Here is a 25863-nt window from a genome sequence, read left to right as displayed (position 1 = left end):
ACAAGGTACAACAGGCGTTCAAGTCAAACCAGGACTTTTGATTGTCCAAAATAACTGAATAACTGAACACACTTTTACTATATATATATATATATATATATATATATATATATATATATATATATATATATATATATATATGAACCCAAGATAAATTTGTGGCTCAAAATAAGGTACAGAACCTAATTATAAAAGGAAACTTGAGGCATGGGTTTAAAATAGTCTGGATGTAAAGGGTCAGAATATGATTAGAATATAAAGGTTAAATGTTAAATAATCATCACCTCACAGAAAACGTCATCTTATTAACAATGACCTATATCTGCTGAAATGCGCTTAAACTACTCTACTCTACTCTAAGTCTTTGTGTAATGCAGAACTACAGAAACGATAATGTCCTAAAACAAAGTGCTTCATCTAAACCCAACAGAATGTAAAATGTATTAAGGTTTCAAATCTCATAAAGGTCACAAGCTTTCATCTGTTTATTCCTTACTGACATCAACTGGGCACATAAATAACACAATCATAATATCAATTTGCGCAGTTTAAGCGATCACAATGTTTACTGGTGACAAATGTTAAAAGCTTATTGTAATATTTACACATGTTTAAAATACAAATTATGTGTAGTTTGTTCTTTATGTTGTTAGTGCTATTTGTCAAAAAATTAAGGACACTTAAAGACACTTGGAGGCACTTTTGTGATGAAAAATAAAAAGGAAATACAAAAATATATATATAAAGAGAAATGAACCCTGTATCATAAGGCTGTCATGACCGTTTATGTGCAGTCATGTAATAGTCATTATATGATAAAACTATAATTATGATTGTCACAATATTTATTGTCATGTTTGTGCGTTCTGGTTAGTATAACCTCTATGACAAATGTTACAACACAAAACGTGCACCACCTGACATGACATGACATGACATGACTGATCAATAATAACGCTCTAGTCAGGAAATGAATTATGGATTAGGGCAAATGCTATAGCAAGTATGATGCCATACTATCAGGTGATGTATTAAACGTTGAAGTAAGAGGAGTTATACAGTATCACAGCGCTGTTGAATTCTCAAATCAGAAGGTGTTCATTAACTTTCAATACCAGTACGACTCTGCGGTGGTTCTGCATGGAAGGAGTCTCCAATGTCAGCAGTTACTATAAAATAATCACTGTAAAGGCGGGGATTTAAAATGAAAATGTGACAATGTGTAATTTTGAAACAATAGAGGGAAAAGTGTTACATCATAACTTATAACAGGTTTGGATCCAGTGATTAAGTAGAATCTGGCATGAAATCGGTCATAAAGAATACACTAATTAAAGAGGAATTAGCCAAAGCTGGTCATAAAGTACAGTATATTCTGTTTCTCTCTGGATCATGTCAGTATTATAATACATGGTTCAGGTACAGAGTTACAGACAAATATCATAGAGCTGGGAATCATAATTCTTGGACACTGCAATTTTCAGTTAGAATTTGTTCAATAGGACAAATTTGGTCTAATTTGTTTAACGCAACTATACTTTAAAATGTATTAAAAACTACAAAAAGTATCTAATAAACATTGAAATGCTGTGTAACATGTGTGTTCTTAATGGTTTAAATGTCATTTCTCGTACAACGCATTTTTTCCCTGCTTAAAGCTCTAGCCCAGTAGGTGGCAGTATTGCACCAACCCTTCCATAAAGTCAAAAGAAGAAAAAGCTGTGATAATCACATAAAATTAGATTTTTCGTATGAGTTCTTTGAAAATAATGCAAGAGGTTCGTATTTTCCGCGAAAGCTGTGGTATATTTTCAAGTATTTTACATTAAAATAATAATAATAATAATAATTTATGGTTATAGGTTTGTCTAAAGTGTGAATCAATTTAGGGTTGAAAAATACAAAAGGTTGATAAAACTGCATAATCCATTTAATCACGCAGCTCTATGATATCAGCGACAAAATGTATATTTTACATCATGAAACATAAAATCCCTCCATATACAGTAATTAGTTAAAAGTAAAGGCAGCATTTGGTATCACACTTTTTTGTTAACAGGCATCATAAAACAAACACACACACACACACTAATACTCAACACATAACTAAATTATTAATTTTATCCTTTTAAGATTTTTGCATGAAATTAAAATATGTGCAGACAGAGAAATTTTATTGTTAAAAGTTCTCCAAGTGTTTGAAACGATCAGAGGATTTAAATGAAAAAGTAATGATGCTTGAATCAAACCAAATTACAGAACAGACAGTTACAAGCGATGAATTCACTAGTGCACTGAAGCGCATCCTGTAGAACCATAATTACAGTTAGTAATACATTTTTTAATCAGCATGTTTGACAATGTTAATTCATCCGTATTGTTGTGTTTGTTTAAAATAAATGTGTTTCCTTTACATTAAAAAGTAAAAGTTACCCTCATTTGTCTGCAATAAAATAATCAGCGTTTAATGTCAGCCTTCTATTCAATCAGATTTACTCGCGTGTAACAGTTCATGTCAACACTCACTTTAAAACGGAAAATTACGTAATATAGACATTGTTCGCAAAAAAAAAACAACAACACCAATTTAAAGAACTAAGCAAAAAATAAAAAATAAACAATCAAACAACACATTATGAAACTAAAAGGTATAAACACATCCTCTTTGGGCCTCAGCTGATAAGTGGGTGTGAGGAGCTCCATCAGGGGTTAGGACGATCGGAGGAGGTTACTAAAAGCTGCGGATAAAGCAAAGCAGTTGGAACAGAATTAGCACATGAATGAGCAACTCACCGTGTGGTCTGTTCGTGGTCTCTTTCTTAAAGCAGTTCTGATCTCAATAACGGAAAAACACACTGTACATTTTAAGTACATATGTTAAAATACCAATAGAATTGTGATAAAGGAGAAATTTGTCCAGTTTTGTGTTTGTATTAAAAACCTCATAAAGCTAATCATCCTAAATCTCCCTAAATCTCTGCACCCCTTCTAGTAAAGCTATGTATTGCTCAGTAACCCCCACTTTGAGGGGGAAAAAACAAACAGGAAACAAAGCTCTTTTTAGGGCCCTCTTTTCAGCTGTAAGTGTTTTTTTTTTCTTACCTTTATTATGTTGTTTTATATATATATATATATATATATATATATATATATATTTTTTTTTTTTTTTTTTTTTTTAAGTAACACAAAACTATTTTTAATACTTAATATTATTTAATATTTAAATATATATTTATATATTTTTCATGTATATTTAATATATTTAGGAGTAAACAAGTGTGTATATAAAAATAGCCCTATAATAAAATTATTATTATTATTATTATTATATAACATTGTTTTTGATTGTAAAAATTTTATTGATTTTTTTTTTGTCTGTCCATAGATCAGTCAGTTAATCAACCAATAAATCAATCAATCAATCAATCAAATGCCTAGGTTTAGAGGCCACATTTGGTACTGTATACTTAACTGTATAATATACACACCTATTATGATTTTAATACATTTTAATAAAGTAGCACTCATTTCGCATCACCATAAATGGATAAAAGATATTTAAAAATATATCAATGGACTTCATTTTTTTTTTCAAACCTTTTTTTTTTCAATTATGTGAAAATATTTTGTCCTTCAATAAAAATAGTATGATAAAAGTTTTACCTTACCTTGTGGATCTGACTGTGCGCCAGATTGGTTTCTACCACTCTCAGGGTCAGTTCCTACACACACACACACACACAAATAAATGAACCAGGATTGTTACATCCTGCCACATGAGCCCTCACCTTCATTAACCCAGCGTATTTTTAATTACTCACTCAACCTAATACTTAATTAAAAACCTCGACTCTGGTGGGACTCGAACCCACAACCTTTGAATCACTTCACCAAGTGTTACTTAGAAGTCCAATGCGCTATCCATTGCGCCACAGAGCCACTTGTTGAGGCCGCGGCTTTGGGGCTTTTTGTAAACCGACACGCGCTGCCAGCTGCCAACTGTTGCACGTTTCTGCCACTAGGGGCAGCGTTGTACCTAATCCCCTGTCCTTTACTTCTTGAAAAAAAAAGGAATATAATATAATATACATAAAAATAGTTTTTGCATCATGTAGCATCTTGCACCAAAATACATTTACAATGTACAACAAAAAAATTAGCAAAAATAGTGTTTTGAAAAAAAAATTTGAAAATTTTTTTTTTGTAAAAACTATAACTACATATATACTTTTTCATTATAACCGAGAGATCTGTTTCACTAATAATATCTAAACTTAAACTATGTCAACATCTTTATGGCTTTTTGATAGGTAGGATCACTGAAAATGTATATAAATGTTGTATCTTTCTTCCCTGGATTAATAATAATAATAATAATAATAATAATAAAATAATTTCAACTTGTGCATGAAAAAGTGCAGTACCATTTGGACCTAAGGGTGTGCAACACTATTCAACCTGGTCCTAGCTGAAATATTAGTACTGTTTGGTCCTTCACTCACCTCCTTGCATCTTAAAGCAGAGTTTCTTCTTCTGGTAGGCGAAATAACTGGAAGCAGCACCAAATATGGCCACTGCCACAGCGCTGATGATACCCGCCATCTGGCCTCCTTCGACTACTGTGTGCCAAACAACAACAGGGTTAAGAAACCTATAGATTGAGGAATGCTCCTGCTTAACACTGGCGCTCTATTCTGTATAAAATCAGTACAAATCACAGTAAGAGCATGCTCAGTGCCAGTCCAATATAGCAAAAATACTTAACTGCCCTGAAGAAAGAAAAACACCTGTATTTAACTCCTTAGATAATTAGCATGTTATTGTGCACAGGACTCTGGTCCCTCTGGTTTAAAGAATTAGCAAAATAAAATATTGAAATATTCCTATTATAAATGTAAATGGTACTCATTTGTTGAAGATTATATAAAACACAGGGGCTTTTAAATGAATGTTAATTAATTTTACACATTAATTTCTTGAAGTGCCAAGTCTGGCATTTCCTTAATATGAAAAAAAAAAAAAAAGAATAGATATAAGTGCAAGTAAGGCAGCATGATAGCTTAGTGGTTAGTGCTGACACGTCGCCTTTGGGTTTCACATATTAGCTGTGCTCTGTGTGTGTGTGGGTGGGTGGAGTTCGCATGTTCTCCACGTGTTCGTCAAAGGCATGCAGAGTATGATATGAACAGCGATTTCAAACTTCCTCATAGCATGTCTGAGAACATTTTAATGCAAATCATTTTAAATACAAACTCGATGCAAAACCTCGACTCTGGTGGGACTCGAACCCACAACCTTTGAATCACTCCACCAAGTGTTACTTAGAAGTCCAATGCGCTATCCATTGCGCCACAGAGCCTCTTGAGCAACATGAGTCACTTCTTGTGGTTGGGACGAAACACTTCTACAAAAACTCTTTAACTTAGACTCCAGATGTAAGTAAAAGTGTAATGCTGACTTTGCTTTAGCAGTTGATAAATTACTTTTCTGGCTTGTTTATTGCTTTAACTTCCTTTATTTATCAAAATACAATACGAGTAACAACTTTTTAAAAAAGCACTAAGTGTATAACAAAGGAGGAAAACTTTAGGGAGGTCCAGGAGTCGTATGTTTGGGAAAATTGCAAAACCTCAGCTCGGGAGTGACTTGAATTCACAACCACCGGAACACTCAATGCGGTGTTGCTTAGAAACCCGACAAACTACAGTATTTACTACACCACAGGGACACATGACAACAGCTGGACTTTGACTAACAGTTGAGACAACTCTTTACTACGATGAATAATGGTTAGCTGCAATGACCTTTGAGTCCATTGCTGTACGAGATGTATTTCCCACCCTTGTTGTACACATACACCTCCACTTATACACTCCGGACAATCTAGAAATGCCAGTCAGATTACAAGTCACGTCTTTGGACGGCGAGGAAAACCTGAGTTTTTTTTTTTTTTTAACAGGTTCTTTATGGGACTTTAATTACATTAGTATTATAGCATATAGTATAACAACACAGAATAAAATAATGTAACACAACAAGGATCCATAAATTAATATCTAGAATAAAACAACAACAAAAAAGGATATTATTGACAAAAAAGAAAAAAATCAATATGCAGTGTGTATTTGTGCCACTAGATGGCAATGTTTTCCCCCAGAAAAAAAATCTAATAACTCATTAATGAGGCTGTGTGCAGTAACTTGGACTATGCTATACTTAGTAATAAAATACATAACTTGTATAATTTGATGTCTGTGTCTGTCACTCACACACACACACACACACACACACACACACATCACTGGTACCATAAAAATCTGCCTGGATATGAGGGCTCATTATTTTAGGGAAGGTCATGTATTATCAAATGTGAGTCATTCTGTCCACACACACACACACACATGAAGAGGCGGAGTCTTCTGCACCACAATGAGTCAGAGATGTATTGCTCAGCAATTTACGTGCACCACAAATCCAGATGTTTTACCCACCGAGTCTGGAGATTAGGAAAGCAGTGACCAATAGTATTAGGACAACCTTACGGTATGCCATGTGTTATACTTATATAATCAGCTGGTTAAGTTGGATGGAACAAATATGTGACAGGACTATAACTTTCTGAAGCCTGGGTGTCCAGGCTTGAAAAAATTGTGAACTCGTGGTAAATCTCTGTATGTGATGTTCAGGAAGCAATCAAGAGAGAATGGAGTGAACATGTGACACCGGAGTACCGCAGGCGTTCTTTTAGACTCGATGCCCAGCTATGTCCATATTGATTTTTGTATAGCAATTTCGTTGCAGAAAATATAAAAAAAAATATTCTAATTATTTTAATTTTCATAATAAAAGATAATGACTGTCATGAAAACATTTAATTTCACTTTTTTCCATCCCAATACTTTTGGCCACCACAGACAAGTGAGTGTATTTACATGTACTATAAACTGAAAACTAATTATTAAAAAATATTTACAAACTGATGTAAAAATTACATGACTTACATAATCAAATAGCGAAATGAAAAAAAAAATCTATCTACATGAATCAGATTAATTCAGCTTATTGGGATTAATTAAATTTTCCTACAGAAAGGTGAGCTCTTTTTAAAACTACTAACATAATTATTAATATTATTAAATAAATCAGTAATATTATAAGGCAAGAAAACATTATATAGCTAATAGTTGAATTACACGTTCCTTCCTCTAACTGAGCTACTTTTTTTAGTATCTTGAATATGTTGGCAAATCATTTTTTTCTTTTTGACATAATGTTCAACTTAATAAAGCTTACTCTTGAAAAAAAAACCTGTGTTCAGTGTCCCTGGTTTCGCGTTCCTCTTCATAGGTGTTCTCGGTTAGTTTTGATTAGTTGTGTTATTTAAGTTCCTCCCCAGCTTGCAGTTCCTTATGGCTCGTGCATGTTTTTTGTTGCTACTATGAAACACTGGTACTAGTTTAAGGCTCAGGTCGTATGTGTGTGTGCATATATTGTATCATATATATATATTTTTTTAAACATTGCTGGTCATCATTAGGTGTGTGTGGGCTGTTTGTAGTCTGAGCGGTTATGTTTCAGTGTAAGTCCACAGCCAAGAATGATATCACAGTGTATTAAACTGCAATCTAGTCCCATGCAAAAGCATCAATTTAACCTGATTAGTATCATTCTTTGTGGTGGTTTGTGCAATACAAAAATAAAGCTTGCATCAGTTTTTCTTTTTTTTTTAAACATACAGTATTACACTTTCAGTTTAACACTTGAAATGTTTGTTGTTCTGTACACAAGTATGCATAGTCACATGCTGTCAATTTGAGCTGTAATTTTGTTATTGTCATTTCTTTTTAATGGTGTGAAGAACTTAGGTTTAACTTAGGTTGCTGTAAGGTGCTATATAAATAAATGTTGATTGATTGATTGATTGATATACTCCTGAATATGTCATTGTGTTTACAACATAAACACAAGTCAAAAAAATCTGCAGTTGAAGTTAAGATTTTTTTATACAGAATGTCAACTTCCCAAAAGTATTTTATAGTCCATGTTTAATCTTAGAACCTAAGTGAATCTAGATTTGGCATCATGCATCATTCAAGTCTCTTTACTAGTGAATATTCATTTGCAATTTGTACATAATGATTTTTTAAAGATTGCAGACATGCAAAAAAAAGTGCACTAACTATTCAGATGATGCCTTTTCATGATTATGGTTTTTCTGATTTCATAAATATTCTGATTACATACACACGTTTAAAGAAACAGCCTCTCGGCTGAAACCTGGATAACTCTTTAGGACTCACTGTACTGTATACTGAGTAGAGATGTTCAACCATCCAACTAGGAACCTCTGTAGTCCAACTAGGGACTGTGGAGACCAGTGGTGTTTACCATTGTAATTATTCCCATTTTTTTTATAACTGTGGTAGGACACTCAGTCGCCATTCACATGCGCATTCACACCACTACCAGCTATATCGGAAACGCGAATAAGTCTAATCTGCATGTCTTTGCACTGTGGGAGGAAACCCACCAAGCACAGGGACAACATGTAAACTACATGCACACAGACCAGAGGGGAAAATCGAACCTGGACCCGGTAGTGGTAACCTTGACGACCCAGCTTTATTCAAACATTAGCTTTTGATGATCCTTATATCCTTATAACCCAGGCTCCTTACTTGTTTGCTAAAAATGTATTTGAGTAGTTTGGTTAAAATGATTACGGATTGACTCAATCCACTTCCTCATCATCCTTGTTTATTTGCATGGAGAGGTCTATCACAAAACTGATCACACTTTCGATAAACCGAGCGTGTCACGAGCACTTCACATGCACAGGTGATGCTGAATCAACGAATTGTGAAGATTTTACAAATTTTAAATAATAAAAAAAAAAATTACAAAACATTGAAATTGAATATGTGGAGGTCAGGGTTGATCCTGTGCGGGCCGCCACAAATTAATAAATTTTTGGGAAACTGGCTTCGGATCGTAAAGTTCGGAGTGATTTTAAATAACTACTTTGTGCATTTGGTTCTTAAAGTTTAAGTTCTTATTAATGCTTAATTGATTATTGATGATCATGTTTTATCATAAATATCATGTTTTTTTTTATCATGTTATATCAATTTGCAATTCAAATGACCTTAAAATCAGCCGGCTATTTTTTTCTTCTGGTCAATAACAACACCTCTGAATATATAAATGGAATGGACAAATCCAGCTCAAACGCATTACATTTTCAAAAAAACACTTCAAAGAACATAGCTATTTTAAAGGCAGGAAGCAACCCGGCAGCTTGCAGGTCATTTCCGAAAACACACCCTGAGGCAGAAAAGGACACCGACACATTAACGCACTCAAAATGTCAGCGGGGATGCCATGTTAGGGATGAGAGTTCTGCTCAGAGATTTAATAATAGCAGTGGCTTTCTAGTCAAGGAATTCAAAATGGTTTCACCTTTCACAGAATATTTATTTAAAGAGACACAGAGCAGTTAGACACAGCAGGGTGGAACAGACACCATGAATGAACAGTTAGAAACAGGACTGATGTTGTAACAGGATTGTCCGGTCAATACAAAAGAAAAGAAGAAAAAAAACCAAAGAAAAAGAATTAAAGTGTACATCTAAGGTAAAAAAGGAAAAGAAAAGTACACCTCCTTCAGTTTAAAGGTGAGAAGCACGTGCAGTGCATTATCTCGTATTTCTTCACGTCTTCGTGAACAACGCGTGTCTGTTTCTTTCTGACTAATGAACACATGCTATGTGTGGTATGTGCCGTGACTCACACGCGCTTGCGCCGACTGAAATGTCAGTAACTGCGAAGGTCAGCTTGTTATGACAACGTTTTAGGGAATAAAGACATTAAATCATAACGATGCCTGTGAATTAATAATAAGTCTGGATAAGACAGACGTGTGCAGTAGAAACAAAGCAACAGTTTTGGCAAAAGAGAGAAAAAAAGACGCTAATAAAACAATATGGGGACTAAACAACGCCTGTATCAAACACAAAACTAGGATTTAAGCTCATTCAGGCGTGATCACAAGTACACAGGTACGTTTCTTTATTGTTAAGATATTTAGAAAGTCTGTTTTTGGTGTTGCTCTGTCAAAAGAAAAAAGAAAATAACGCTGTTTTGGGTTAGAAGTTTTTCTTTTTCTCCCCAGGCTTCTGATTGGCCAGCACAATTATACAATATGCCGCCTGCTGGTTTGGCATGCTTCAACACCCGTTTTTTAAACAGCGTTCGGCCAAAACACAGTATTGGTGCTAATTAAAAAAATTTTTTATCATATACAGAAAAATCATATAATACAGAAAATGTGTGGCGAAAGAAGCTACTTCTGAAGTTTATGCAACATGGAAGTGACCAATCTTGCTTCCCTAAAAAATTTCAAGTTGCTAATCAGCTGTTTTGGAGAGATGATTTTCTATGTGCCCCAAAAAATAGCATCTTTTCAGTGTTATACTGTCTTGCTTCAAACCATAATCATTTAAAGTAAAAATTATTCCAAATGTTTTTAGTTATTGATACTAAAAATTGGCGTAAGGTTCTATAATCACATGACCTGTTAAAACGGTTGCTTAAATTGTTTTTTAGTTAAACTTAAGATCTGTAGTGTCCGTAATCAATTCATGTTGCCATGTTTTCATTTTGAATTTTAGAATAATACACTTTTTTCTCAAGTTTATGTCTTCAGTTTTATCTAAATGACAATTAAGATCATTGAAAGATTTAATGGACACTAAAGGACACAGAAGGGCATGAAATTGAATTTAGCAAAATTTTTCTTTTTATCTGAGTAACACTTTTTAGCACCAATAACATGTTTTGGCCGAAACTAAACTTTACATCTTGACTAAATTTCATACTCGGTCTTCATGACTAAAGAGCTAAGTGGCGATGCCTTAAAAATAAATATTAACTAAAAGAAAAGTACTTTTAAAAAATAAGCATTAGATATTTGCATGAGAAAAAAAAGACAGAAAATAAAACAGTTGTTGTAAGTCTTTCGGCATCCTCCATCGAGGGTTCGCCAAAGTGGACCAAATCACAGACAACTTGGCACAGGTTTTACGCCAGATGCCCTTCCTGACATGACCCTCCCATTTTATATGGGCTCGGGACCTTGGCTGGAGTTTTGGGCATTGGCTGAGAATTAAACCCGGGCCTTCACAGAAATTTTACAGTAACTAGCTTAATTCTTTTTAACATACAGCTTTCTCGCCATGATGTTCTGTTGAGCGACTAAAAAAAAGTTTGCATCCCTTTGCAGTAGAGTGCGATTATAAGGCTGTATTTAAATTCTCAACTATTTAATCACTACTCTGGGATTCCATTCACTATTTTACCGGTGGAAGCTTGGAACCTTGAAATGAGGAAGCTGAAAATGCTTTCCTCATCCTATTTTGCGTACAACATTTTTAAACTCTGTCAAAAACAGCAAACTGTTGCTTGAAAAAAAAAGTAGGGGCAAGAAGGTGGTATACAGTTGTGGAACTAAAATTGGACACCCAAAGTAAACCGCTACAATGCTTATTTAAGACTTGGTCAAAAAACAAACCGTTGCAAAGTATAACTCTTACGATTTTAGTTCTTTCGTGTTATTAATGCACCTTTTTGCCCGCCTACCTGATATATTTTAGGCTGCTATATTATTTTTAAGGGTGGTTTTAAGAATGAGTGCAGATACTGGTAACACCAGCGTTACTCAAATCATGGAAAAAACGCTATCTAGGTCAGCCCTAGAAAATCTAACAGGTTACAAGTAAACCCCAGACAAAACTTTAACAGAAAAACCAGCAACCATCACACCACCAAACCACCTTAAATAACGTGTCCGAACACACTCTCGTGCTTTCAATGAAACCGGACACCCAGAGGAGACTTGCTGTCTATTGGATCATCAAGACTGCTTCTCTGCTTCGGCTAAGTCCAGGAGCTCCAGCACCCTTTCTAGAAGGGACACTATAACTTGTTTAGAGTTGGCAATCCAGGCAAGGAGGCCTTCAGGCAAGTTATCTCCTAGCAACATCAGGAGCTTCAGCCACTGCTGGTAAAGTTCTGCAACAACAGGATATTGAAGCAGAGATTTTAGGGCACTGGCTCTCACATAACATACAGCCAAAGAAAAACCATGCTTTCCATTATGCTTCATTACAACCCGAAAAATGCTCAGTTAGGGACACAACCAGAATCTCCTGATTAAGCTACATTAAATCAAGGGGTCCAAGAACAAATAGAATTGCATTTGTAACATGTTTTAAAGGCGGCCGAGCACTGGATCGTCAGACCGCTGGAGTAATTGCTTTCATCTGCTGGACCGTTTGACGCTTATGTAAGCTACAAAAGTGCATTTTATTCATCAGGACTGCAGCGTTCCTGACTTGCTCACTTGTTAAAAAAACCACGAAGACCAAGTGAATGCGTATAAGCGTCCATAGATCACAAACACTACACTAAACAAGACATAACCATGACTGTGCTTTACTGTGTATTCTTTCTGTTATAACATTTAGGGAATTCTTTGGCTCATATTTGGATTTCCTTCATTAGGATTCCAAAACCTGAACTGGCATCCAATCAGGAATTATACTGGCCATACCAAGCATGTTGGTTTTGTCTGTGGAAAACTAAATGGTTTAAATGCTAGAGCAGAAAGAGACGACGGGAAAGGGAGAATGGTTTAAAATGAGCCCATATTGTAGCAAGAAAAAAAAGGAAGAGACATCGAATGCTTCAAAAATCATCAGTCACAGAAAAATTTGTCACAAGTCCTGCCTCAGAAGAACAATAGACTTGGTTATGATAGCATTACCATGGGCCACTGGTGTACAAGGAGCAATGCAATCATCCACAATGGGAAAAACATATGTCTGGGCTAATACAAGGGGCAAGACAAAGCTTGATCAGATATTTCATCAAATCTGATTCAGCAAGAGGTTGCAAAAGTTTTAAGAGATTCAGAAAATTAGGTTTTTCAATAGGATTACTGATGGTTTTCCTCATACATGTATTTTTTTCCTTGAATAAATATAATTCACCTGGGGTTGTATCTTTGGGCATGCTGCATTTCCTGTGGAAATATTTTCTCTGAAAAAAACAAGGACTCCTTTTTGGACCGCACGGCCTCATGACTCACTCTGAAGCTCTTATGCAGAAGTCCTCTCTATCTAACTAGCACCCTTAAGACATCTTCAGTTCATTTCATTAGTGAGAAACCTTAACAGTTCCATGAAAAAGCTTACAACATAAGGTCAACCACTAAAAAAAAATTCTCAAGGTAAAGTTGTTCAAAACCCATCAAGCTCCATGATGAAACTGGCTCTCATGGAGATCTCATCACAAAACTTCCCTGACAAAAGGTTCATGCCATGGCCTTGGAAAACCAAAACTCTTCCCTCAAGAGCTCACTCAACCTTTTCCGAGATTTACTCTGTGTTCCTTTGAGGAAATCCTTCTAAAGTTCTAAAACCCTACAAGAGTTCCAGTTCAGAAAAATAAAACTCCTATCATCTGTAGAACCGTAGAGTTCAAATCCTGGGTGATGCTGTAGTGATGCCTCTCAAGCCTAGAGAGAGCTGATTGGCTGAGAGTGGTATGGGACGGACTTAACGCTTACACATCAATTGTGGCTTTAAGCCAATCACTAATTTAGGGAGAAAATCAGCCCCCCCCACCCCACCCCCCACCCTATAAAAAAAAAACAAAGAAAAAAAAAATCCTAAAAATGATGGAATCATTTCTTATAGAGCTCAATTTCTAATAGTGCACACATTCAAGAGTTTTCAGGGAATGTCTCTCTCTGTGGGACAGCTTAACGTATATAGAACGAATGACATACTCATAGGAACAAACATCCACTTCAGCACTTTCTCCAAGTGAAAACACTCAAATGGCATTACCGACACCTTTACCGTTTCCTTTATTCAGCTGGCTATCACTAACAAGAGGCAATAACAGCAGCTAGATAAGAACATAAGTCGACATAAATGAAAGAATGCGTATTTACCTTGAGATTGGTCACCTTGGGTATCTAAAAAGATAAACGTAACAAAGAAACGTGAGATTTGAAAAGTATTTTATATGTGGTGTATTGTACTGACTAATACAGCTACTATATAGCTACAGTATGATGAATGCTACCAGATGTGAATGTATGAACACATTGTGAATGAACTGATAAATGCAAGTGTTGGTATGGTGGAGCAATTATGTGAGGTAAAACTAAACATTCGTCAAAAGGGAGGTTTTCAGTAGCCAGATATAAAGCTCCTGTGACAAAGACACATTAATACATTATGCACTCCATCCTGCCCTTTACTACTTCCTTCCTGTAACTACATCAGTCACAGGCTTGTGGTGTTGTTTTCAAGGGTGCTGAAAATCAGCAGAAACTTTTTAACCATTGCATTTCATTTATCCCAGATCATGTCGTTGTAAATATTTAAAAATGTAGATAGGAAAGTTATTACATATAGATAAAAAATCTGAATGTTTCAGTGGTCATTTTCCAGAAAAAATTTATCTTTTAAGATGTCACTATTGGAAACGGAATGCGGTCATGTTAATATTGAGGCACACACACGAATACGAGATACTAACGTAGGACTTTATCTATAGAAATAGTGGGGCTACCAATCATGACACACTAGAACGTGATGTTCTTCACCAGTGTTGCCGGATTGGGGTTTTTTTCTCGCAAGTAGCCTACAAATTATATTTGTCTTGGGATAATTTTATTAAACTAAAGTTCACGTTTCGTAGTTTATCATTATTTTTTTTTTATTATAGTAGGCAGGTCTCCAGCACTGCCTAGGTGAGATGTTTGTCTGTGTGATCTGGCAACCCTTCCTGTGTGATCTGTGTTCGACTCAATCCCAGACATTATTTGGAAGCTGCCAGTGTGAATGCAATAAAAAAAATGTTTTGTTTGACTCTTGAGCAAAGGTAAAATCAAAGTAAAAAAATTAAGAGGTAAAATGTTGATGGAAATGTAGTTCGCCAATAGTTTAAGTACAGTGAAACCTCGGATTGCGAGTAATGCGGTTTGCAAGTGTTGTAAGTAAGATTTTTAACAAACTTTGACTTGGAAAAAGAGCAAGTCTTGGTTTACGAGTACCAAGTATCATGTATCACGCATGCGCTTCTTGTTTTGTCGCCGAGCGTCACATGATCACAACTGAGCCAATGTTTTTTCTCTCTCTTGCGCTACGGAATTGTGGGTAATCGTCTCCCCTGCTGGGTCTTAGTGCTCGTCTCTTACTGGTATGATCAACATCTGTGCACGCATTTTCTCTGTTAGCCTGTTGTTATGTGTGTGCGGGCGTAATTTGACATCGTGCCGGTTCAAAAACACACACACACACTAAAGGCGAGAAAGAAAGAGAGTGTGTGTGAACCGGCACGTTGTCAAATTACACGCGCGCACACATAACGACAGGCCCAAACACACACACACACACACACACACACACAGCGCCTGCGCGCATAAACGGAACAACACTTATCTGTCGAGATTTATTTTTACTTTTTTTTAAAGGTAAAGTGCAGGTTAACTTGTTTTATTATTACTTTATATTTGGTATTAATTATTTTAATGTATTTATTTTTTAGGACTGTGGAACGAAAATTTTTTGTTTTTATTATTTTTTATGGGAAAATTAGATTTGGTTTATGAGTGTTTTGGAATACGAGCCCACTTCCGAAATGAAATATGCTCGTAATCCATGGTTCCACTGTACTTGGTTTTGAGTTGATGAAGAAACATTAGCAAACATCCTCTTTTATTTATCATTAGATCTTTTGTCCAATTTATTTTGTGTCAGCTTAGATACATACCATATAATTTGAAATTTTACATTTTATAGTTTTATATATTGCAATTTAAATTGCACTAGCAATTAGTATAAAAATAATCGCATATTATCACTAAATATTATTATTATTATTATTATTATTATTAAATGTTTTTTTGTTGTTGTTTTTACCGAATCCCTACAAATGAGCTGAAAATGAAGGTTCTGCAGCTAAAAAGTTGATGTGATGGATCAGTAATGATTTAAATAGAGAAAAAACATCTTTGAATTTCGGCCACAAAAAAAATAAAAGCCTTAGGTAATTTTTGTCAAATTTCGCATGCGTTTGTATTTGTATTTAACGTTTAGGCTAACACAAACAGGACCAAATGTGAAACAGATAAGCGTACCTGTGTAGTCGCCGGCGTTACCTAGAGCCGGAATCACAAGCAGAGAAAAGAAAAAAAAAAGAGACCAATGTAAGCAAGAAATACCAACAGTACTTAAATCTTGAATACACTGAAAGACAAACTCGCAAATTTAAAAAACATACCAATAAAATATCTGCTTTAGGATGATTTCACATGCTGTTACCATAACAACAATTTGAGCGGTCTTAGATTCTTATATTACTTTTAGCTGACAATTAAATGTTTTTGAATTTCAAATTGTGAACTAACTCCATGTAAGTCTTCCATTTTTTTTTTTTTTTTTGTTCTTCTCACCTGTTCTTTATTTTGTGACCTGACTGGTAAGTAAAAAATCTCTTGTCATGAAAACTTAAACACTTTTCAGTTCTAGTTCACAATTTCTTACAAAGGGTGGAACATCACCATAAAAATCTCATATAATCGCTAGTAATATTTAATATCACTGTGTGATATGGGTGGCTTAGTGGTAAGCACTGTCACCTTGCACCTCCAGGTTCGATTCCTGCTTTAAGGCTTGGGTGCATGGAGTTTTTAAGTTCTCCCCGTGCTTTGTGGGTTTCCCAAATTGCCCATAGTGTGTGAATGAGCGTGTGTCTGCCCTGTAATGGACTGGCATCCCATAAGGGATGTACCCCACTCATGCCCCAAGTCCCCTGGGATCGGATCGACCCTGTATACAGGATAAAGCGGGATGGGCGATGATCAATCGTGCGATTGTTACAACTAAGACCAGAGCTTAGGCACACTGTACAGACAAGAACAAACATCACTCTGGATTAAACATGGATTAATACATTACATTAACCCTGATGTATTATTAATCTGTTATACTGCTGGAGTCCAGTATATAATCTGTAAAGTGTGTATATACCGGATGTACAGCTGTGTATAAAGCACAGATACACTGCAGCAGCACTGCCTTGCAGTATTCAAATCCATCGCCAAATTTGCCTGCATGAAAATCTCACACACTCCTTCCTATATGTGTGTGTGTAAATGCATAACGTGTTTCACTTCTTAAAAGAAGCCTTTTTTCTATTCCGCTATGTTATATTTTTTGTTTGAAAATAAAAGAAAGACAAGTTTATACCTCCGGACCTACCCCCATGACCTGGATCAGGTTTGTATCCATCGCCAGCAGCATCACTGAGATCTGAGTCACCGAAATCACCTATAAAAATAGAGATGTTAGCATGGGTGATCACACACACACACACACACACACACATACATACATACAAACACACACATGTACACACACATACACATACACGCCCATACCTCCGCCAGTCTTTGGTGGGGCTACAGGTTTCTTAGGATCTGCAGAAACATACATCAACATATTGATATTCTCAGTTCGGGAGATAAAGAAAACCCTCACGCCAGCTATCTGAGAGACATTATTGCAAAGGTGCTTAAAGGGGCAGTATGTGATGTTTAAAGCCATCTGGTGGTGGTAAAGTGAATTACATCTGCAAGCAATATATCAACAAGGTACAATTGTAACACCGCTCTGTACTGTAGATACAGCATATGTATCATAAACACATTAGCATGGTGAAGCTGGGAAAATGTAAAGAGGAACATGAAAGGAAGGAACTTTATTCTTTTGTTTTAGAGGGTGGCTTTAAACATTTTCTTTTAAATGTAAGAGTATTACAAAAAATAATGATATCATAAATTTATTTTAGAATTTAGAATGAATGTATTTGTGTGCACGCGTGCTTGTACACTGTTTTTACCTGCAGGTTTTGGTTCGTCTGAGTCTACAAGAAAAAAAGAGAAAATGTTAGCGTGGATGAAGCGACGAAGCAGATTTCAGAGATAACTTTCCAGCTAAGGGAAAGACCTCTGCTTCGGGACAATTAGTTTTTTTATTGATTTAGAGGCAGAGCAGGAATCAAGATTATACCTCCAAAAGCGTCTGAAAGGTCAAATCCTGGAAACAGAAAAATCAGAAATGTTTTTTTTTAATAGGAATTCTCATATAAATGTCATGCTTTAACATTGTACATATTTTTTTTTAAAAAAAAAACTTTTTAACAACATCTAACTTTAATCAAATGCAGAGAACCGGTGTTGAAGGCAAACCAGGACTTGTGATCAAATTTCTCGTGAATGAAGGTGTAAAAGCCTTTGACATTTACAGAAGACTTCAGGCAAAGTACGGGGAGGAGACTCGTAGCTACAGTAAAACATTTTGAAGGCGATCACACACACACGTACACACACATACACGCACATACACGCCCATACCTCCGTCAGTCTTTGGTGGAGCTACAGGTTTCTTAGGATCTGCAGAAACATACAACATCAACATATTTATATTCTCAGTTCGGGAGATAAAGAAAACCCTCACGCCAGCTATCTGAGAGACATTATTGCAAAGGTGCTTAAAGGGGCAGTATGTGATGTTTAAAGCCATCTGGTGGTGGTAAAGTGAATTACATCTGCAAGCAATATATCAACAAGGTACAATTGTAACACCGCTCTGTACTGTAGATACAGCATATGTATCATAAACACATTAGCATGGTGAAGCTGGGAAAATGTAAAGAGGAACATGAAAGGAAGGAACTTTATTCTTTTGTTTTAGAGGGTGGCTTTAAACATTTTCTTTTAAATGTAAGAGTATTACAAAAAATAATGATATCATAAATTTATTTTAGAATTTAGAATGAATGTATTTGTGTGCACGCGTGCTTGTACACTGTTTTTACCTGCAGGTTTTGGTTCGTCTGAGTCTACAAGAAAAAAAGAGAAAATGTTAGCGTGGATGAAGCGACGAAGCAGATTTCAGAGATAACTTTCCAGCTAAGGGAAAGACCTCTGCTTCGGGACAATTAGTTTTTTTATTGATTTAGAGGCAGAGCAGGAATCAAGATTATACCTCCAAAAGCATCTGAAAGGTCAAATCCTGGAAACAGAAAAATCAGAAATATTTTTTTAATAGGAATTCTCATATAAATGTCATGCTTTAACATTGTACATATTTTTTTTTTAAAAAAAACTTTTTAACAACATCTAACTTTAATCAAATGCAGAGAACCGGTGTTGAAGGCAAACCAGGACTTGTGATCAAATTTCTCGTGAATGAAGGTGTAAAAGCCTTTGACATTTACAGAAGACTTCAGGCAAAGTACGGGGAGGAGACTCGTAGCTACAGTAAAACATTTTGAAGGCGATCACACACACACGTACACACACATACACGCACATACACGCCCATACCTCCGTCAGTCTTTGGTGGAGCTACAGGTTTCTTAGGATCTGCAGAAACATACAACATCAACATATTTATATTCTCAGTTCGAGAGATAAAGAAAACCCTAACGCCAGCTATCTGAGAGACATTATTGCAGAGGTGCTTAAAGGGGCAGTATGTGATGTTTATCATCTTGTGGTGGAGAAGTGAATTACATCTGCAAGCAATATATCGACAAGACACAATTGTAACACCGCTCTGTGGATACAGTATACAGTGGGGCCAGCCACCAATTGTGCAAGTTCTCCACTTAAAAAGATGAAAGAGGCCTGTAATTTTCATCATAGGTATACCTCAACTATGAGAGACAAAATAAGAAAAAAAATCCAGAAAAATCGCATTGTAGTATTTTTAATGAATTAATTGGTAAATTCCTCGGTAAAATAAGTATTTGGTCACCTACAAACAAGCAATATTCCTGTCTCTCACAGACCTGTAACTTCTTCTTTAAGAGGCTCCTCTGTCCTCCACTTGTTACCTGTATTAATGGCATCTGTTATCCGTATAAAAGACACCTGTCCACAACCTCAAACAGTCACACTCCAAACTCCACTATGGCCCAAAGAGCTGTCAAAGGACACCAGAAACAAAATTCTAGACCTACACCAGGCTGGGAAGACGTCAATTATTAGAAAATGGAAGACGTACAAGACCACTGATAATCTGCCTCGATCTGGGGCTCCACGCAAGATCTCACCCCGTGGGGTCAAAATGATCACAAGAACTGTGAGATCCCAGAACCACATGAGGGGACATAGTAAATGACCTGCAGAGAGCTGGGACCAAAGTAACAAAGGCTACCATCAGTAAGACACTGCGCCGCCAGGGACTCAAATCCTGCAGTGTCAGACGTGTCCCCCTGCTTAACCCAGTACATGTTCAGGCTCTTCTGAAGTTTGCTAGAGAGCATTTGGATGATCCAGAAGAGGATTGGGAGAATGTCATATGGTCAGATGAAACCAAAATAGAACTTTGTGTTTGGAAGAGAAAGAATGCTAAGTTGCATCCAAAGAACACCATACCTACTGTGAAGCATGGGGGTGGAAACATCATGCTTTGAGGCTGTTGTTCTGCAAAGGGACCAGGACGACTGATCTGTGTAAAGGAAAGAATGAATGGGGTCGTGTATCCTGAGATTTTGAGTGAAAACCTCCTTCCATCAGCAAGGGCATTGAAGATGAAACATGGCTGGGTCTTTCAGCATGACAATCATCCCAAGCACATCGCCCGGGCAATGAAGTAGTGGCATCGTAAGAAGCATTTCAAGGTCCTGGAGTGGCCTAGATCTCAACCCCACAGAAAATCTTTGGAGGGAGTTGAAAGTCCGTGTTGCCTTTTTCCTTTTTCTTATTTTGTCCCTCATAGTTGAAATATACCTATGATGAAAATTACAGGCCTCACTCATCTATTTAAGTGGGGGAACTTGCACAATTGGTGGCTGACTAAATACTTTTTTTGACCCACTGTATGTCATTAACAAATAAACATGGATTACACTTTTTAAACAAAAGGGAATTAAAAACTGGTGGTGAAGCTGGAAAAATGTAAAGAGATACATGAAAGAAAGAAACTTTATTCTTTTGTTAGAGAGGGCGGCTTTAAACATGTACCAGTATTCCGAAAGATTACGACATCATACATTTATTTTAGAATTTAGAATGAATGTATTTGTGTGCACGCGTGCTTGTACACTGTTTTTACCTGCAGGTTTTGGTTCGTCTGAGTCTACAAGAAAAAAAAAAAGAAAATGTTAGCGTGTGTAATCATCAGGATGAAGCGACGAAGCAGATTTCAGAGATAACTTTCCAGCTAAGGGAAAGACCTCTGCTTCGGGACAGTTAGCTTTTTTATTGATTTAGAGGCAGAGCAGGAATCAAGATTATACCTCCAAAAGCGTCTGAAAGGTCAAATCCTGGAAACAGAAAAATCAGAAATGTTTTCAATAGGAATTCTCATATAAATGTCATGCTTCAACATTGTACATATTTAAAAAAAAAACTTTTTAACAACATATAACTTTAATCAAATGCAGAGAACCGGTGTTGAAGTCAAACCAGGACTTGTGATCAAATTTCTCGTGAATGAAAACGTAAAAGCCATTGACATTTACAGAAGACTTCTGGTCTGAAAGGTGTGAATGGCGATCCTGGCTGAGGTGTCACGGAGTCCAATGAGGACGTGTCTGTGAACATTTAGCGAGCAGAACGTCTACAGAGAACTTGATGTCAACTTGCGGAGGAGACGCATGTGTCTGTGCGAAAGGTACACACAACTAACACTGCTAACATTAAAGGAGTTCCTGGGAGGCCAGCATTTCAGATGTGAGGCAGGCGGTCCTTGATGGTATCCAAGCACTAGTGAATCGCTGGGATAAGTGCATCAGTGTAGCAGGGGGTATAAAGAAACATAAAGGCAGTCCCGGTTTGACTTGAACGCCCCTCGTATTATGTGGTACACTAGTTAAGTGTATAAAGTATAAAGACACTGACCAAATTAATTGACTTTTTTGTGAAAAACATATGAGACAGATGTTTCCAGATGCCTCCCATTTACAATGTGTATTAAAAGTTATTGTTCAAGTTTGTGTGTATGTGTGTGTGTGTGTGTGTGTGTGTGTGTGTGAGAGAGAGAGAGAGAGAGAGAGAGAGAGAGTGCAAGAAAAAGAGGCCTCACCTCCATCACTTTCCTTGGGCGGTTTTTTCACTGTTAGAAAACAATAATCAAAATTATGCAATCATAACACACCAGTCAGTGTCTAATGATTAGAACATGTGACCTTTTGTTTAATGTACACCAAAGCCCTATTTTATTGTATTGCATAGTTTATTTTTAAACAGTTGCCTGATGCACAAAAAAAATAAATGTTTCTATTATCAAGTAGCATAACATATTTAATTACTGAACAATAATAAGTAAATAATAAAAAATTAAGTAATTTATTACAAGCATTTAAGAGTATTGAGTGTATAACGTTTCAGAAATATGTTATAATATAGAGTAATACCAATAAAAAAAACTAAAATCATAAATGAAAATAAAATTTTATATGTATAAACTTTTACCTGGTGGTTTAACTGTAGGGTCATCTAAATCTTAAGAGAAGAGCATAATAATTAATAATAATGATTAATAATAATAATTTATCTTTAATAATTGAAACAAGCAATTATTAAAATGACAAATAATACAAACACTCATCAGAGAAGACATTTTTTTAAACCACTTTTCAAAATACATCAGAGTGTTAACTTACTCCCAATGGCATCTCCAAGATCCAATTCTGCAAAAGGAGAAAAACATGGATTTAAATAAACAGTGTTAAAAATGATAGGATCCAGAAAACGGTTAAGGCTCTATAATATCGCATTAATCTGAATCCTGAATAAACAAGGTTTCTTATTGAAGAAGATGCTTTCAAGTTATCACCTACAATGCTGTGTAAAAGTTTTTTTTTTATTTTTTTTATTTGTTTTCAAAATTTTCACCCTTCAATCATTCAGATCATCAAACAAGTTTTTATATTACACAAAGATAAACTGATTAAATATAAAATACAGGATTTATAAGTTATACAAGTTCAATCCTTATGTTATTTGTCAAATATACATTACTCCATCCATTCATCCAGCCGTCTACCTAGGAACCTCTGTAGTCCAACTAGGGACCGTAGAGGCCAATGGTGACCAATGGTGTATTTATTCCCATTTTTACAACTGTAGTAGAACCTCCAGTCAACACTCACACATGCCGGCCATTTAGAAACGCCAGTTACCCACCAAAACCCACCATGCACGAAGAGAACATAAACACTCCATGCCATTTTTTTTCAGCCATTATATCATGTACCCACAGGGTTAAGTGCCTTGCTCAAGGGCCCGACAGCCACTACTGCCCTAATATAAATGATCATTCTATTTATTAAGTGAAAAAAATGTCCATACCTACCTGACTCTATGTGAAAAAAATTATTAGCCCATCCCCACACCCCCCAAACACACCCCGCTAAATAATGAATGAACTGTTTATTACCGTTTCGAGATCTTTTATAACAATTTACTTTGTCAGACAGGTTCTATTTAAGTGATTTCTTGATTTAACATGTCTTTTTTACACAGAACCAGGCAGATTCAGACAGCTTTTTACCCTTTTCAAATTAAATCAGCGTTTAAAAACTGCATTTTGTATTTACCTATTGTATTTGTTTGTGCAATATAATTATTTTGTCAGATGATCTGAATCATTTAAGCGCAACAATTATGCAAAAACGTAAAAAAAATCTAATATTTTTGCACAGCACAGTATACTCACTTTGAAAGCATTACACACAGTGAATATTATCATGATTGGCAAATAACACAGGTTGTAGGTTTTGTAGCGATTGATTAAGTTACTAAATGTATTGCTTCCTGTAAGTCCAGTGGAAACATTGACATTTTAACTGTTTCTCGTTGTGGGCCGCTTTTCCTCTTCGGGGCGTGCTGGGACAGGCGCTTTTTCTTTGGAAAAAACTCTAAAACTAGTGCTTTTTCAACTCGTATCACAAATCGTATAGGAATGACGTCGCAAAAATTATATATATATATATATATATATATATATATATATATATATTATATTTTTGTTTGTTCATAACCTGAGAACTAAAGAAAAAAACATGTGATCATGTGTATCTGTGCTATTCCATTGCCTATATGACCCTTTTTTTCCTTTTTTTTTCAAATGGATGTGTCTTCTAAGTAATAAACTGTATTTCTCAAAAATATCTATGCAATTTGCTGATCACGCCAGCTAAAGTGACCATACTGATTACTTTTGGTCATATCAACCTTAACCTACTTTTGAGTAAGAAATCTCACTTGCTATTAATTAGTCCTAGTAAAAAAAAAAAAAAAAAAAAAAAAATTGAAGTAGTAGTTACTCCACCCAAAATTCCACACTGGTCATTAATCAGCATGTGTTTTTAGGGCAGGTAACCAGTGACTAAGAGGAATTTTCAACATTCCACAGTTTGATCCTGAATCAGTGCAATCTGATGGAGATAGTGGCTAGATCATCAAGATTGCTCTCCATGCTCAAAATTAAAAAATGTAGCACTTTGTAGATTATTTGAAAATGATTTGTGGCAGTTTACCCAAAAATAAGCCAAATTTCTTGTTTAGTGTTGATGTGGAAAGCTGTGATCGGTCACTACTGAAGCGTTGGCCAAATGGCCCAATACAATCCTGAACACTAAATTACTAAATAGTATGCTCTGACATGTACTTAATCAAAGGCTAAAAGGATTAAATCCTAATAAACGACTAAAACTTATCTAAATCTCATGTCAGGCATCTCTTGCTGTTGGAATGTTAACTTTCTGTTTAATTTTCTTTATTCTTCGATAGTATCTTAGCTCCTTTACAGTACTGACAAATCTCAGAAGTTAAATGTGTTTTTCAACCCTTTTGGCTTTCCAATGTAACATTTCTGTAAATTGATGTTGCCCGGTACTTTTTGTAATGCTTGTTCTTACAGTATGTGTCCTCATTTAATAGCATCAACAGTATGTACTCTGGGAATCCTAACTTTCCCAAGGAATCCTAACAAAAACAACCTAATACCAATGTCATCCCAACGTCCCTAACGTTGCCAAAGTAACGTTACCACAACCTAATACTCCTGATATGAAATACTATGCTGATTCACTCTAAAGAGGCCCCCGAATTGTCTGTAATGACTCTCGTTCAGACGAAGCAATCTGATCAAAACAATGTACAATGTGCTCCTCAGTATATGGAGCTTCGAACACACCAGGATGCCCCTGAGTCGGACCGATAAGGTAGGGGCGGCAGACAGCAGTTTAATGCCTTACCCCTTCAGTCACTTGATTTCTCATCAGGATGGTTATGTACAGTAATGAGCAGCACTTAATGTGCAAACCTACTGGGTCACCAATTTGTTTAGGCAACAGCAGAGTGAGTTTACCTTCACTGGTAAATGGCTGGTCTGTGGAATACTGTCATAAGTAAAAATGGTTCATGCCCTAAACTACTGAGCCGTACAATACAAAGCTTGGTTCTAGTTGGGGTATGCAAAGAGGCACACACATGTAGCTATATATGTGTGTGTGTGTGTCATAACAAGGTTAAAACCACATCCTATCCTGGCTTGTCCTACTTACAGTACATTAACAACTTAACCTTAAACAGTGCTCTGGCCCTTTATTCTTTTACAAACTTTTACAGATTTATTTTTTTACTTTCTTTCGAGACTTATATGTTTCATTAAAAGGCTGTGTTCCTGTTTTAAAGGTGACTGACTGTATAGAATGATAAAGAAAAAGTTGATACGCATTACAGTGTGTGTGCATAAAATGGGATTTATA

At 35.9% G+C, this 25863-nt stretch overlaps 1 protein-coding gene and 2 non-coding genes across 9 annotated transcripts in view; all 3 read right to left on the bottom strand.

Moving 5' to 3' along the window:
- Window positions 1-461: 461 nt before the first annotated feature.
- Window positions 462-25863, bottom strand: part of cd99 (CD99 molecule) — a 33091-nt gene continuing 7689 nt past the window's right edge. The window contains exons 2-16 of one of the 7 annotated variants that reach the window (XM_053476726.1): window positions 22753-22779; window positions 22562-22591; window positions 22173-22202; window positions 21385-21411; window positions 21201-21224; window positions 19466-19504; window positions 18147-18173; window positions 17977-18000; window positions 17516-17554; window positions 17337-17405; window positions 16214-16234; window positions 14018-14041; window positions 4503-4619; window positions 3669-3722; window positions 462-2738 (exon numbers count right to left, since the gene is read on the bottom strand). In XM_053476726.1, coding sequence (XP_053332701.1) covers window positions 2710-2738; window positions 3669-3722; window positions 4503-4619; window positions 14018-14041; window positions 16214-16234; window positions 17337-17405; window positions 17516-17554; window positions 17977-18000; window positions 18147-18173; window positions 19466-19504; window positions 21201-21224; window positions 21385-21411; window positions 22173-22202; window positions 22562-22591; window positions 22753-22779 — 581 coding nt within the window. In that variant the 3' untranslated portion in view covers window positions 462-2709. Of the gene's footprint in view, window positions 2739-3668; window positions 3723-4502; window positions 4620-7514; window positions 12070-14017; window positions 14042-16213; window positions 16235-17324; window positions 17406-17515; window positions 17555-17976; window positions 18001-18146; window positions 18174-19465; window positions 19505-21200; window positions 21225-21384; window positions 21412-22172; window positions 22203-22561; window positions 22592-22752; window positions 22780-25863 lie in introns of those variants that run through there. The other 6 variants (XM_053476727.1, XM_053476723.1, XM_053476724.1 and 3 more) reach the window with 6 other exon arrangements.
- trnar-ucu (transfer RNA arginine (anticodon UCU)) lies at window positions 3848-3939 on the bottom strand. Its single transcript is given in 2 exon segments — window positions 3848-3883; window positions 3903-3939. It is a non-coding gene; the product is annotated as a tRNA-Arg (tRNA).
- On the bottom strand, window positions 5268-5359 carry trnar-ucu (transfer RNA arginine (anticodon UCU)). The gene is given in 2 exon segments: window positions 5268-5303; window positions 5323-5359. It is a non-coding gene; the product is annotated as a tRNA-Arg (tRNA).

Source organism: Clarias gariepinus, chromosome 18 (assembly GCF_024256425.1).
Source record: "Clarias gariepinus isolate MV-2021 ecotype Netherlands chromosome 18, CGAR_prim_01v2, whole genome shotgun sequence".
Classification (NCBI taxonomy): Eukaryota; Metazoa; Chordata; class Actinopteri; order Siluriformes; family Clariidae; genus Clarias; species Clarias gariepinus.
The sequence above is the reverse complement of the archived record's forward strand: the minus strand, read 5'-3'. Positions and strand labels throughout refer to the sequence as shown.